This window comes from Drosophila subpulchrella, chromosome 3L, assembly GCF_014743375.2.
Source record: "Drosophila subpulchrella strain 33 F10 #4 breed RU33 chromosome 3L, RU_Dsub_v1.1 Primary Assembly, whole genome shotgun sequence".
Taxonomy (NCBI): Eukaryota; Metazoa; Arthropoda; class Insecta; order Diptera; family Drosophilidae; genus Drosophila; species Drosophila subpulchrella.
Genome location: NC_050612.1, coordinates 19653157 through 19666959, shown reverse-complemented (window position 1 = coordinate 19666959; position 13803 = coordinate 19653157). Strand labels below are relative to the sequence as shown.

The window sequence follows — 13803 nt, the reverse complement described above, 5'->3', positions numbered from 1 at the left end:
GGTTCAGTAAAGTGTGTGGTGCAGTGGGGCGGTGATGGTGGTTGGGCTGTGGAACTGTCTTTGGTCTGCTCTGATCATTGCTGGGCAAAACAGGTCTTTCAAAAGATTATTATCGCTTTTATGGTGTTTTTATCGTTTTTACAGCATTTTTTATGTCTTTATGATTGATCTGATGAAGTTTTTGAGTTTTTGTTCGCTCTTTTTTTTGGGACTAAACTGCTGCTGGTCTTTTACTGATTTTGGTTTTCTTTGGTGAGAGTGTGGGAGAATTTTGCTAGGCGCACTAATCTGATGTGTTAATTTTAATTTTGATAAATTACTATTGAAAGTGAGCGGCTAATATATGGTAATTCTTTTTTAAACCAGTACGGGATTGGAGTGGATTTGTCGGCGGAAACTGGGTTTGGAACCGCGCCGTTATCGGGGGCCCAGCCCAACTCCACCCAGTTCTAAAGACACGGCTCATATTTCTGGTTTCTGGACTCGCAACTTCGAATTAATCTGTCAACGGCTATCGACGGCCGATCTGAGAACAGCTACCCGGTTACCCTGTGCCCCATATGCAGTTACAGATGAATTAAACATGAGCCGTTCCGATCCGATTCGATCCGATCCGATCCTAACCGCGTGGCAGCCACCAAGTTTCGCATTGTTTTCCCTCACCTGTCATAATTCATACACGGGGACATCTAACGAATGCCACCTAGCCATCAGCCTACGAATTCTCATATGCAAATGCTGAATGCTGAAAAATTGATATTGAACGCCTGACTGACGCAGCAGATATAAAGTGCACTGGGAAAATATATTTAAAAAATGTGTTTATGATATATCAAAATATATAGGAATTTATAAATAAAAAAAACCCTCTTAACGAGGTAAAAATCTAGTTACGATCGCACCTTCTGCAAACAATAGTTCTGATATCAACTTTAATATAAAAAAATTAAGAAATTGTATTTATTTAGTAGATCGTATAAACCTTTTTCGTGACAAAAGTTGATATCAAAACTTTTGTTTGCTGAAGGAGCGATCTTCACTAGATTTTTTTTCGTCACTACGTGGACTGCCGTCCACAAAGATATTTTATATACTGCTAAAGGTATGTTTTAACATAATAAGATATATTACCAATAAGTTTACTTTGTTTAAATTCGGGAACTAACATAAATCAGTAGAGATCTCGTTCCGAAGAAAAAAGTCACAGTCACGTGGCACTTAGTTTTATGGACGTTACGCATCTTAGCATTTATGAAGTCCCTGCAGGTGCCGCTCCAAAAATGAGCTTATTTTTTCGCATGTACCCATGTGCCAGAACCCAGCTCCGATACGGGGGCAATCGGCCGCAAAAAGTCACAGCCAATAACCCAACTCAATGCCTTCGGAACGGAGCGGATCGGAGTGAATCGGTTGGAATGAGTGCGGTTCATTTATCTTTATTAGGAATGGCAATTGGCAACGCTGCAGATAACAGACAAAAGGCAATGGAAGGTCTCTCGGAGGGAAGCCCCCCGCGATTACGAGTCATTTGTAATATCTCCCGAGGTGATACGCTCATTTAAGTTAGTTATTTATGTAACACATTTCTGTTACCCATAAAACAAGATTTCTAAATGGTCCCGCAGCACTTTGCATTTGCACACAATTAAGTGCAATAATTTATGATAAATTGCCATTTAATCAGAAGAATAAAATGTATGTATATAAGCCAATGTCAGACCGAACCCAAGCAATTTCTTTTTTAATTAACAATATGCTAATCGATGGGGCTCCCTTTTTCAGTATCAATTTCAGGTTCAGGTTCAAGAAACACTGGAACTAATTTGCAGATCGGCGAAAGAAGGAATTATTATCGGGATTTGCCAATAAAAAATAATCCCCACGAGGGTTGTCAAGTGTCGATTGTGTGGCGGCATCGGGCGTATCGGATATGATTGAACGAATAATTAATGGCCGGGGATTAGCGACAAGTACAAGCCACACTGGATGGATGTGGATGCTGTACCGCCGCGGGCAGCAAATTAATCAGCATCGGTAGACGAAACGGGTGTGTGGGTGTCAAGAGATGGAGGTACGTAGAAATACAAATGAAGCTGGTTCTGAAAGGAGTTTGTCATAGACCGAACCACTCAAAACAGCTCAATCTACATGCATCAAGGCCAAAAGCTTGGTTGTCGATTTCGATATCCTTGCCAGTACTGCGGGTTCAGCAAATCCACGCACATAATATTTTTATTAATTCCATAACCTGTTCAGCATTAAAGTTCATTGTGGCTATACACCATATGCAAAACACCAGCTGGGGCCAACGAACTGCTTGGCCAGCGTCTAAATATAATACCGTGCATATTTCCGACTAAAATTAGCGCTTCATTCAAAAAAACACATGTTTAATATTCATATAAGCATAACAATGACAAAAACTAAAAGGAAAATGCATTTCCAAAAACAGGAAAGACAGCGACACACATATGCACACGGCTAACACGATAAAAACCATTATTAAAGAGGACAAAGAAAGATTTGAAGTTATACAAATACGACAATGGCAATACCCGAATCCGGATTCGTATCCGCATCCAAATCCTACTCCTGCTGCACCGCCGTCTCCTCCAGATTGCAGAAGACGTTGCGCATCTTGTCCAGATCAGGTGGCGCCGTATCCGGATTCCGGATCCACATGATGTAGGCCTGCTTGTCGGTACGCGTCAAGGGCTTGAAGTTGCGAGGATTCTGGGCCTCCTCGTCCTGCAGCTTGGAGTTGTAGCGCGCGTAGAGGAAGATGCGGTATCGCCAGTTGTCAAAGGTCTGCTTCCACTCGGTCACGTGCTTCACGGCGCCCTGGGGCACGGCATTCAGCAGATTGGCCAGCTTCAGCCAGTAGGGATCCAGCACCGGATCGTTGCGACGATGGTCGTTGATGAACTGGTGCTGCTGCAGGAAGTGCACATACAGCTCCTTCTGCCGCTTGGACATGCGCTCCTTGCGTTCTGCGGGCGAAAAATCGGTTGGGAACTAATTAACAACATTGTTCGGCAATCCAATCATTAAAAATATTTAAAGAAGGTTATTCAAGTGTATGCTTAAATTAATGCTAATATTATACATCTGATAAAATTGGAATGCGCTCAAGTGGTGTCCGTGAAACCGAATTTACACACTGCGTTTATTTATGGATTTCGCGTATTGAATACATTGTGCCTTAATGGAAAATCGTAATTATTATACTAAAATATATTTTTTATAAAGTATATTTATATTGTAAAAAAAACAAGAAAGGAAGTTAGCTTCGGCAAGCCGAAGCTTATATACCCTTGCAGCTATAATTATTAAATTTAAAAACACAAAAAATGATATTCCCAATAGTATAAGATAATATGTCAAAAAACACCGAAGCTATAATTTGTTTCATATTATTTTCCTACCAATTTTCCGATCTTTCCTATGGCAGCTATATGATATAGTCGTCCGATTTTGATAAAATGAAATTCGAAATTCAGAACTAATTAAAAAATGTTATTTCCAAGCGTAGGAGGTTATATGTTAAAAAACACCGAAGCTATAATTTGTTTCATATTATTTTCCTACCAATTTTCCGATCGTTCCTATGGCAGCTATATGACATAGTCGTCCGATTTTGATAAAATTTAATTCGAAATTCAGAACTAATTAAAAAATGTTATTTCCAAGCGTTGGAGGTTATATGTTGAAAAACACCGAAGCTATAATTTTTTTCATATTATTTTTCCACAAATTTTCCGATCGTTCCTATGGCAGCTATATGATATAGTTGTCCGATTTCGATAAAATTTAATTCAAAATTCAAAATTATTTAAAAATTGTTATTTCCAAGCTTAGGAGTTTATATGCTAAAAAACACCAAAGATATAATTTTTTTTCATTTTTTTGTCCGATTATTCCTATGGGAGCTATAAGATATAGTTGTCCGATCCGGCTGGTTCCGACTTATATACTACCTGCAAAAGATATAAGACTTTTGGGAAAGTTTCAGCCCGATAGCTTTAAAACTGAGAGACTAGTTTGCGTAGAAACGGACGGACAGACGGACAGACGGACAGACGGACATGGCTAGATCGACTCGTCTAGTCATGCTGATCAAGAATATATATACTTTATGGGGTCGGAAACGTCTCCTTCACTGCGTTGCAAACTTCTGACTGAAATCAATATACCCTCTGCAAGGGTATAAAAATGGACATATTTTAAGGCAATTTTGAAAGTTTAAATTCGATAGCTTACAAACTGTAATGAAACAGGCGAAGTAATGAGTGGTAAAGAATTTATACAGTGTTCAACAAAAATATTAGTACAAGTTAAACTATCTTTTTTTACCCCCTTCATTTCAACACAATGATGTTGCTGAAACTACTGAAATTATAAAACCATTTCCAATTTTTAATTAAATCCCCATAAGCTCAAACCAAGTTCACGGGAAGTAACAGATCAGTAGGCACAAAACAAATTCTAGCATCTAAAAGTCAGTACGCAGGAAGCTCGTACTTTTTGAAAATTTATTTTCACAATGTGCCATCGCTGTAAGGACGGCTGTTCTTGCCCAAAAAATTGGTGGTGGTATGTACTTCTTGGTTTACTTGCTCTTCCGGAAATTGCTGCGATGTTATATATGATGTTCATATGGTGAGAGTCTTTGTTGAATTTTACAATGTAAAATGTTCGCATACTTCATTAAATAACTCATAATTTCGATGGGATATTGTTCCTTTGTGGGTAATTGGTAAGTTAAAAACAATATTATTGATATTCTTTCAAAGTATACAATAGGATTGTATAAAGACCCCTTTAACATCCTTACATTTTACCAAGTCACAATCCTTACAAATAAAGATCATTAGAATGTTTCTTGTTAAAATAACATAAAAGGAGGTGGAATACCTAAAAATGTATTCTTATTTTATTTAAATGAAAAACTCAAATTTTTAAGTTTTTAAAATAACCAAAAACTCTAAATCGCAATATTAATACTTTCTTCTCGGGTGAACGCAATATTTGCGAAATAAAACGTCTCAGAGCTATAAAGTCCAATGCTTCTTATTTTTTTAAACCTAGTTCACAGAAGGAAACCCTTCAGGGAATAATAAATTAAATCTAGTCAAAGACAGTACAGCTAAATAGTTATATTTTTCAAAATTCGATTTCACAATGTGCCAACGCAGAGACGATAATCCCGAGTGCTGCGCCAAGTTCTATCCAATATGGTGTATCGTAGTTGGTGTGCTAAGTATTCCCTTATGGATTAGTTTATATTTCGTTATTGGGACACTAATTTTTAAATGGAGTGATATCCAAATTCTAAGGTTTCAAATTCTTTGTATTGTCAATGCAACATTCAGCTTATCATATATTCTCGCTGGGATATTGATGTTTTTTGGTATAAAATCGGTAATACAAAATCATTTATATTAAAATCAACAATATTTTATTACCTTTTTTTCCAAAGGATAAGAGAACGATGTTTAAGGCTGGAAAAATCCTCAGTTATTTTTTTGCTATTTTGAATTTCCCCATATGTACATGTAAGACCCCCTTTTAAACATAAAGTAAGCAAAAAAGTATAAGTACAACTACTTTTCCTTTCCGTTCATGCATTAGATATCCACAGTATGGCTATCAGACAACTGTGCCGTTATGATCGTGAACGCTGGGAATAGCTAATGGTCAAAACTCCCCGTTTTCATCTGGATTTATATCTTTGTATTGCATTGCTTGCAAGAGTGAGTTACCTGGATGGATCCAGGCTGTTCCAAATATACATATATCATTCGATCATTTTGGCAACCAAAAGGAATACAACATTTTCAACAATAAACGTTTAAAATTTAACGCAACCCTTGTTTTTTATGTTTATCGGGTTATACAAATAAATATTTAATATTATTAAAAAGTTTTTGTGGGATTTTATGTTAAGTATTAAAAAGGGATCGTTACCCGATATTTGTGTTTATTATTCCCAGTTGGTATTAGCGATTCTTGTACCAAAACCCATTAGGCTGACATTGGAAAGGTAAGATTACTTACGTCGAATGTTGTTTGTTGTAGTCGTGCCCATGGCGATATTTGTTGTTTGTTGAATTTGTTGTTGTTGTTGCTCCTGCTGTTGCTGTAGGAGAGCTAAATGGTGTTGTTGTTGTAGGTGTTGATGTTGCTGTTGCTGCTGGATAATGTACTCTTGTTGGATGATGCGCTCCTGTAGAATATGTTGCTGTTCCTCCTGAAAAAAATGCGGTAAATTTGTATAAAAATGAATTCAAGAAGATATTTCTTAAGATCTCTGCGTATGTACCTTTTTTTAACGTTTGACCTGGCAAATTCTATACATCTATATCCCGACTTACCTCATGTTGCTGCTGTTGCTGTTGCAGATGCTGGTGATGCGAGGTGGGTGGCGGTGGGAGCGGCAAGGCCGCTGGCAAAGGCAAAGGCGGTGGCGGAAGCTGCTGCGAGTGCGGGGAATCCGGCAGCTCGTCCTGCGTGTCGTAGTCCATCTTGGGCGAGCAGGCCTCGTAGGCGGGCATGCCCAGCTCGGCCGAGGCAGCTCCACTGCTGGGCTTGTCGATCCGGTACTTCATGCTCTCCTCGTGCTCGTGCTCATGATCGTGATCCTCCTCCTCACAGGGCGGCATTGTCATGATCGGAGTGGGTGCGGCCTCCATGACATTACTGGGCTGGCACAGATTGGTTGGCTCCTCGGGCGTCGGCGAGTCGTTGAGCATTTTTTGGTCCGCACAGCGGCACTGGCGATTCAATACATAGTTGTCCAGGGCAACATCGTACACTAGAATAAATAAATAAGTACATGATCTAGTTAGTCGGACAGGTCATTCTCATCAATAGGTCTTAACACTATTTTCATACAACATTAAAAACGCAGTTTCTTTGTCTTAAAAGTTACTGTATTTCTTAGCATTAGTTAAAGTACACATTAACAGTTTAATCCTTTGCACTTTGATCCAGATTTAGTAGTCGTAGCTGTTCGTTGCCGTGGTGGCCTCGTCCAGCGGCACGAACATGTCCATTTTCTCGTAGTCCTGCGGCGCTATGTGCTTGTGGCTGGTCCACATGGCGTACGCCTTCTGGTCGGTAGCTGTCAGGGGCTTAAAGTTCTTCGGATCGCTTGTCTCCGACATGCTCAGCTTGGAATTGTAGCGTGTATACATGAAGATGCGATAGCGCCAGGCGTCGAAGGTCTGCTTCCAGTCCTCCACGTTCTTCACGGCACCTTGGGGCACACTGTTCAGCATGTGGGCCAGTTTGGCCCACAGGGGTTCGGTGAGGCCATCGTGCCGGCGATGGTTCGACAGCATGCACGGATTGTCCTCGAAAAACTTGACGTACAGTTCCTTTTGGTCCTTTGACATTCGCTCGCCGCGTTCTTAAAATGAATTTAAAAGGATTTAGTAGAGTTTTTGGATTGTTAAATGGGCCTCTCACTTCGGAAGCGACTCATCAGACCCGGCGTATAAGGCGATTGTTGGGAGGGATTCGGTGCGTTCATCGGTGGCAAAGGGTGCGAGTAGCTGGGGAAGATCTGCTGACCCGGAAGTAACTGCTGCTGGTGTTGTTGTTGCTGGGCTTGATGTTGCTCCTGGCGCGCCAGGAATCTGGAGGCCCGTTGCAGTCGCTCCACCTCCGACTCCGACTCCGCCTTGGGTATGATGTCCATGGGATCGATGGACTGGGTCAGCGATTCCGGCGTCCGGTCCGAGTAGGCCTGTCCCAAGCGCAGTTTGTGGCTATTGTCCGTGTGCTCGGATCCCGAGTTGTTGCCCTGCTGCTCCAGGGGCGAGTCCACGGCCTCGCTGCTCATCCCCAGGGCCGGGGAGGTGGGCTGAGAGTCGGGTACATATTCGTGGGCGTGGTGCGAGGTGCTCTCGTTGGATCGCTGCGGCAGTGGCACGTGGTGCTGGTGCGTTTGGGGGTGGTGGGCCTGGTGGTGGTGCTGCTGCTGCTGCTGCTTCAGGGCCGCCATCGAGCAGGAGGGCTCGTAGGAGAGCAGCTCCTTGGCGTGGCCATCGTCCAGGGCTGCAAGAGGAAGCATTTTACAATTTGGGTTTTATTACAGATGGCAATCGCAGAGACTTACAAGCGAAACGCACACGCCGCGTCTACATAAACACAACAGATCTACAAATAAGACCGGGATCCGGAACTCGGAGCTCTCGGCGACTCCGGGTTAAACGCTTAAACGCTAATTGAAACGCGACTTAGCCGAACCGTAACTTAGAGGCTATTTACCTTGACTGATCTCTATAACGAAGTTGGTGAGGTCGTGACGCTGGGCCAGGTAGTGCAGGAGCAGCTCGTCCGGGATATTGAAGCCGATCTTCTTGTTGCGGAACTCGAAATTGTAGATCCCGAAGGCGGCGCGCACTGTGGAGGCGGGATTGGTTAAGTTTGTTTCTGCTTTTTGCGACCCCATCGTTTTTAGGGTTCTCCATGTTTTTATGGCGACCCCCATCCACTCCACCACCATGCTTACCCACGTTCTTCAGGTCCCATATGTTCAGGTTGCGGTTCTCCTCGGGCACCCCGATCATCAGCAGCTTTTTCGTGTCGCGAAACTGAAACGGAATTATAATCCCCGATCGCAGCACCATTTTTAAAGCGCCCACACACGCGATTTATAAAAAATTTTCACAGATTTCCAACGTCCGCTTTGTGCCTATCGTCCGTAATTGTTTTGGTCTCCGTCCATTCCCGTTCGTAAACAGCGAACTAGTTCTGTGCCATCTGCCGTGCGGTCACACTTTTAAAGTCGGAACTAGTTACCTTTGTAACTTCGAAAGAGTAGTAACCTTTATGTGACCTTTTTCATTGTTGTATCAACAATTATAAATAGGTTTTTATTTTAACACATTCTATTTCTCTGGCATCTACATTTTAACTTATACTAATAAAGAATGGAACCACAATCCATTTTTGAGAAATCTTTAATCGGGCACAAGCAAAGAGGTTATACAAAAAGGTATTTGTCATCTTTACATTTCGTGTTAAGATTCCATAATAAAAAATTAAAAACTAAAAATTTTATTACTGAATACTTTTTCCATTTCTCGGAAACTTAAGAAGCAAGCAAGCCAAAATTAGACATCGCAAACTAATTTGAATTAAACTTGTTGGAAAATTTTTTATTTAGATTAGCATTTAAAAAAAAATGTTAAACCATTTTGGTTTTTTTTTAAACAAATATTGCAATCTGAATTAATAAATAGAATACATAAAGCGCGTTTTAAAAGAAAGGCTTACCTAAAATAAGTGTTAATATATGAATCACATAAAGGGTCCTTTAGGGCCCGAACTAGTTCCAAAGATGGCTTTGGGAAAAGAGATAGTTTATTTTAATATTTCGTGTGCGGTCACACTTCGAAGCTGGCTAAAGTGAAAACCAAAACAAGAGGAGTCAGAGTAATTCCGTCCAGATGTCCACAATTGAATCCACCAATTAACCACCCATTTATTCCAGGTTATACCCCCAACTCATTCCAATAAGAGAGCCACCTTCCCGCCTCCACAATGCTTGAAAACTGCCAACGACATCATATGCTCCTTGGACTGGGAGCCCTAACGATGGTCACGATCCTCGTTCTTTTTGTGGAATCCCGATACGCGGCAGAGGGACCCCGTCGCCGGGAGCCGCAGTTCGTCATCGAGGACAACTCGACGTGCTGGCGAAACGAGAAGTACACGATGGTGCAGGAGTGCCATCCGTGCTCCGAGTTCGACATAGTCAGCCGGAGCCTGGGCGTCTGTATCCACACGCACTACAAGGAGGTGCTGCGCTGCCAGAGCGGTGAGATCGTGACCAGGAGCTGCGACCGGGTGGCGCTCATCGAGCAGATGAACTTCCTGAAATTTGAGGTCTTGTGCCTTGTAGTTGGACTACTGAGCTACCTGGTGAGCTACGCTCGAGATCGAATCCTCTCCAGGCGCAACTACATGAGAATCGAACGGCAGCTCAACCGGGTGCAATAGCCCCTCTCCAGGCTATCCATTCCCTTCCCCAAGTGATACTCATTGAACGTACGGAAGGTACAATATTTAATTTAATTTAGTTTAAGTACATACATATACAACACTCTGGAAATACCATGTTAAAAATTCATTTGCTAATACTAGGGGGGTTTTAGATATTGCATGCTTTTGGAATGCTCGTTTTCGAGTGACAAACACAATTCGGTGCTAATAATATGCATAACATTTTGATTCGGTATAACAATGGTTCCTGTATCTCTGCATCCTATCAAATTTTGAGGGATCGGAATTATTTGTATCCCTTTTAATTTATAAATCATTACTCTGTCGGTTAAATAGTTTCGTCTGCCAAGCAAATTCCGATGCCACCTCATTTCATTGGATGCAGGAACAGGTTTAAAGATTCAGCTGCCTGGAATGTTTCCTATCCTTCCTCGTAACTGCCTAATTCCGCCAGTCGGGAATCAGATCCGGTTCCGCTCCCAGGGAGGAAGTGGGCGGCATAGCTGGCGGAGCAGCTGTGGGCAGGGCTGGAGGCGATGGCTGCGCGTCCAGAGTCTCCTCGCTGGTGGTGCTCGCATTGCTGCAGGCCTTCAGCGAGTTGTCCGTCATGGGCAGCGGTTTGGCCACGCCAATGCGCACCACTCCCTTCGAGGCTCCCTTCAAGGCCTGCACAGCCTGGTCCAGTGAGGCGTTCTCCAGGTTAATGGAGTTCACAAACAACAATCGATCTCCGGGAATAAGGCGTCCATCCAATTGAGCCACTCCTCCGGGCACCAATGAACGGATTACAATCAGTGTGTCGTTGGGATCCAGCGGATCCTGGTAGTCGAGAATGGAGAAGCCCAGGCCACGATCGCCCTTGACCAGCTCGATGATTTGCGGTTGGGATGACCACATGGCCAATCCGGTCAATGGCTCCAGGGATCGCGACTTAAGCTTGCTGAACGAAGCGGCGGCGGCAGCCACTGAATCGCCATCGGCCACGGAGCCAGCGGTGGCCAGACTTCCATCCGACTTGGCCTTCACCAGGCGATCCGTGGCGGGCAACAGGTTCTCAAAGTTGTTACTCAGCTTTTTCAGGGTGTCGTCGGAGAAGGGAAGCAGCGAGGTGTTCCTGTTGCGACCGCACACCATGCGCACGTCCAGTGGCAGTTCCTTGAGTATAGCCACCACCTCCAGGTGGTTCATGCCCAGCAACCGCTCGCCGTTCACCTCCAGCAGTTCATCGCCAGAGCGGAGAACTCCATTAACGCCTACGGGTCCATCGGGCAAGATCGAGCGGATGTAGTGATGGGGTCGTACCTCGCGTCCTCCCTCGACGTCCACGGTTCCCTCCAAGGAGATTCCCAAGCCGCCAACGGCGAACTTTTTGATCTGGGCCACTATCACCTCCACATCGGAGCCCACAATCTTTTGCCACTTGCGAATGATCTCGGTTTCCGCGTCGTCAGAGAGCTCCGGATCGGTGTAGTACTTATGACGGGTGATCACACCGCTGTTCTTGGCCTACGAAATTGAAATTCCTTGATAAGATTGGCTTTTAAACTACTGATGGGCGACAACTAACCTCTGTTTTATCCGCCAAGGGTACTACCTCAGTGGGTATGATCTTCGTGGAGCCATCCAGAGAATCCCTTACTGCTACCAGTTGTTTTCCCGCTCCAAAGGAGCTTAGAGTGGTGGTGGTCATTGTGGTTACCGAAGGCGGAGTGGTCATGAATGCTTCTGGCGCCGGCAAAGCTTCCTCTTCCAGCTCCCTGGTGATACTGCGGGATGGCGTAGTTGTCGCCGAGGACGTGGTGGCCACTGGCGTGGGCAAGGGGGCCCTCGAAGGCGTGCCAGGAGCACTGGATGGAAGCTTGTCATTAGCAGCGATTGCCTGCTGTAGTTGCTCGAACTTGGGACCACGCAGGTAGCGTTCCAAGCGTAGATTCACCACCTGACCAGACTTCTTCAGCAGCTCGACAGCCTGGTGATTCGAGTAGCCCTGCAGCGACTGGCCGTCCACTTCGATGATGCGATCATTGACCCGGATGCGTCCACTCAGGTCAGCCGCCGATCCCGGCGAGACGCTCTTCACAAATATGCCAGACAGCTCCTCCTTCTCACAAACATAGCCGGCAATGGTGATGCCCAGACCGTTGGCATCCTTCTTCAGCTCCACCTGCAGCTTCTCCGTCTCGGGAAGGGCCAGCAGCTCCTCCAGGTCGATGTTGGGGTCAATAAGCATGGAGGTCTCACCGCGATACACGAACCGATCATCTTCCGTGGTGGTCTGCGGGGTGGAGGCCGTGGAGCTCTCGCCAAAGATCTCCGGATAGCCGGTGGAGATGAGGTACCGCTCCAGCTCGGCGGGATCGACGAGCACGCGCGTTGGCACCACAGCAGTGCCCGGTTCCAGGGCGTACTGCGGTGTAGGCACGTTCTGCTCGACGGGACGGGCGACAACCAAGCGGACGTGGGTTCCAGACTGACGCAGCACGGCGGCCACTTGTTCGGAGACCATTTCGTGCAGGTTAACGTCTCCAATCTGCAGTATGTGGTCCCCCGAGCGAAGGCGTCCATCCCGATCGGCCACTCCACCAGGCAAGATGGTCTTGACAATCACTCCCGAGTTGCGGGCCCCAATGATGCCAAATCCCAGACCCGTGCCGTCGTTGACCAACTCAATGGCCTGAATCTGGGCATAGTCCGTGGCGTACAGGTCCGCCGCTCCTGTTCCCTTGGAGTTTTGACTTTGTGGGCGAGGCTCCTCGCCTACGCCGCCAGACTTATCGGGGCTTCCCGGCGCCGAACGGGAATGGGAGGAGGAGCGCTGCTCGTCGAAGTCGTACATCACCTCGCCGCCATTCAGGCTGAGCACAAGGTTGCCGGCCACATCGATGTCGAAGTCGTTGGGCAGCATGGACGGGTGCTGGCCCAGCTGGGCATTCAGCTCGGAGAGCGAGTCCTGCACGTGGACGATGGTGCGGAAGACGGGGTCCTGCAGGATGCCCAGGATGGTGTTCAGGCTCTCGGCCGTCTGCATCTGCAGCTTGGGGTCGTCGGACTCATCGATGCCCTTCTTCACAGCCTCGATCTGCTGCAGGGCGCTGGAAATGTCCGCGCTGAGGTGCATCTTGTGGCAGTGGTTGCTGTGTGTGTGTGGCAAGTGGCAGTGGCCAGTGGAGCGTGATCCCTATGCCACTTCCGCTGGCGTTTCTATGCACTTCTGGGCGGGGGCGTTGTGGTGTGCGTTGGCACACTTTGTCTCGAACTGGGATCGGATTTGCACTCGAAGTGGAGCAGCTCCGGATCAGCTACTGCGTGAGGTGTTGCCCTCGTTCGTGAACAGTCTTCTCGTCGGGCACTTGCTCTAATTGCTAATCAATAACTGTTCCGCAATTTTCACCTCCAAAAAAACAAAATGGTCATGCAAAATGAAGGTGGGTGATTCGGATTCGATTCGTTTACAAATTTACAAACACAACGTAACGTAACGCAAAACGTAAGCCACCGTAAGCCCGCAAGTGTCAGTGAAAGAGGGGATGCAAGATACGACGAAAGTGTCAACAAAACGTAAGCCAGTGAAAAAGGGAGATAGGAAGATAATGGAGAACTGAAGAAGTATCGGAAATCTAAGTCGACATCCATTTGCTTAGCGAGTACAGCAACCGGCGCTGCCACCTTGTATTTTCTTTTTCAGTGCTGGCAAGGTTTTCAAACAGCTGATGGATAGGGCTGCCCTACATCGCTAGGTAATCGATACCTCAGACAAAGCTGCCACCTTGTCAAGCATCAGCTTTAATT

General features: G+C 45.3%; 3 protein-coding genes and 1 long non-coding RNA gene across 7 annotated transcripts; 2 read left to right on the top strand and 2 right to left on the bottom strand.

Moving 5' to 3' along the window:
* Positions 1–2377: 2377 nt before the first annotated feature.
* Positions 2378–8733, bottom strand: LOC119554738 (putative uncharacterized protein DDB_G0294196). Of its 3 annotated transcripts, none has more exons than XM_037865760.1 (5): positions 8519–8733; positions 8275–8409; positions 6375–6814; positions 6058–6250; positions 2378–2990 (listed from the first exon to the last, which is right to left on the bottom strand). In XM_037865760.1, exons 1-5 carry the CDS (start codon positions 8634–8636, stop codon positions 2587–2589), a joined length of 1290 nt encoding a protein of 429 aa, XP_037721688.1. In that variant the 5' UTR covers positions 8637–8733; the 3' UTR covers positions 2378–2586. The 3 variants fall into 3 exon arrangements, with proteins under 3 accessions (XP_037721688.1, XP_037721690.1, XP_037721689.1); XM_037865762.1 differs by having other exon boundaries at positions 2657–3015; XM_037865761.1 differs by lacking the exons at positions 2378–2990; positions 6058–6250; positions 6375–6814 and adding exons at positions 6932–7411; positions 7471–8061.
* On the top strand, positions 4999–5844 carry LOC119554740. Of its 2 annotated transcripts, XR_005219836.1 has the most exons (4): positions 4999–5251; positions 5337–5421; positions 5480–5555; positions 5632–5844. It is a non-coding gene; the product is annotated as an uncharacterized LOC119554740 (long non-coding RNA). The 2 variants fall into 2 exon arrangements; XR_005219835.1 differs by having other exon boundaries at positions 5087–5421.
* Positions 8734–9390: 657 nt separating the features above from the next.
* On the top strand, positions 9391–10123 carry LOC119553608 (protein JTB). The gene is made up of 2 exons (XM_037864066.1): positions 9391–9444; positions 9503–10123. The coding sequence occupies exon 2, from the start codon at positions 9553–9555 to the stop codon at positions 10009–10011; it is 459 nt and encodes a 152-aa protein (XP_037719994.1). The 5' UTR covers positions 9391–9444; positions 9503–9552; the 3' UTR covers positions 10012–10123.
* LOC119553607 (patj homolog) lies at positions 10061–13476 on the bottom strand. Its single transcript, XM_037864065.1, has 2 exons — positions 11582–13476; positions 10061–11520 (listed from the first exon to the last, which is right to left on the bottom strand). Exons 1-2 carry the CDS (start codon positions 13130–13132, stop codon positions 10456–10458), a joined length of 2616 nt encoding a protein of 871 aa, XP_037719993.1. The 5' UTR covers positions 13133–13476; the 3' UTR covers positions 10061–10455.
* Between the last annotated feature and the right edge of the window lie 327 nt (positions 13477–13803).

Coding starts and splice junctions, on each gene's coding strand:
- LOC119554738 (XM_037865760.1), bottom strand. CDS start 8,636: ATGGTGCTGCGATCGGGGATTATAATTCCGTTTCAGTTTCGCGACACG. Junction 6,251..6,374: donor AGCAACAGCAGCAACATGAG/GTAAGTCGGGAT, acceptor CATTTTTTTCAG/GAGGAACAGCAACATATTCT. Junction 2,991..6,057: donor TACAACAAACAACATTCGAC/GTAAGTAATCTT, acceptor TTTCGCCCGCAG/AACGCAAGGAGCGCATGTCC.
- LOC119553608 (XM_037864066.1), top strand. CDS start 9,553: ATGCTTGAAAACTGCCAACGACATCATATGCTCCTTGGACTGGGAGCC.
- LOC119553607 (XM_037864065.1), bottom strand. CDS start 13,132: ATGCACCTCAGCGCGGACATTTCCAGCGCCCTGCAGCAGATCGAGGCT. Junction 11,521..11,581: donor CCTTGGCGGATAAAACAGAG/GTTAGTTGTCGC, acceptor TCAATTTCGTAG/GCCAAGAACAGCGGTGTGAT.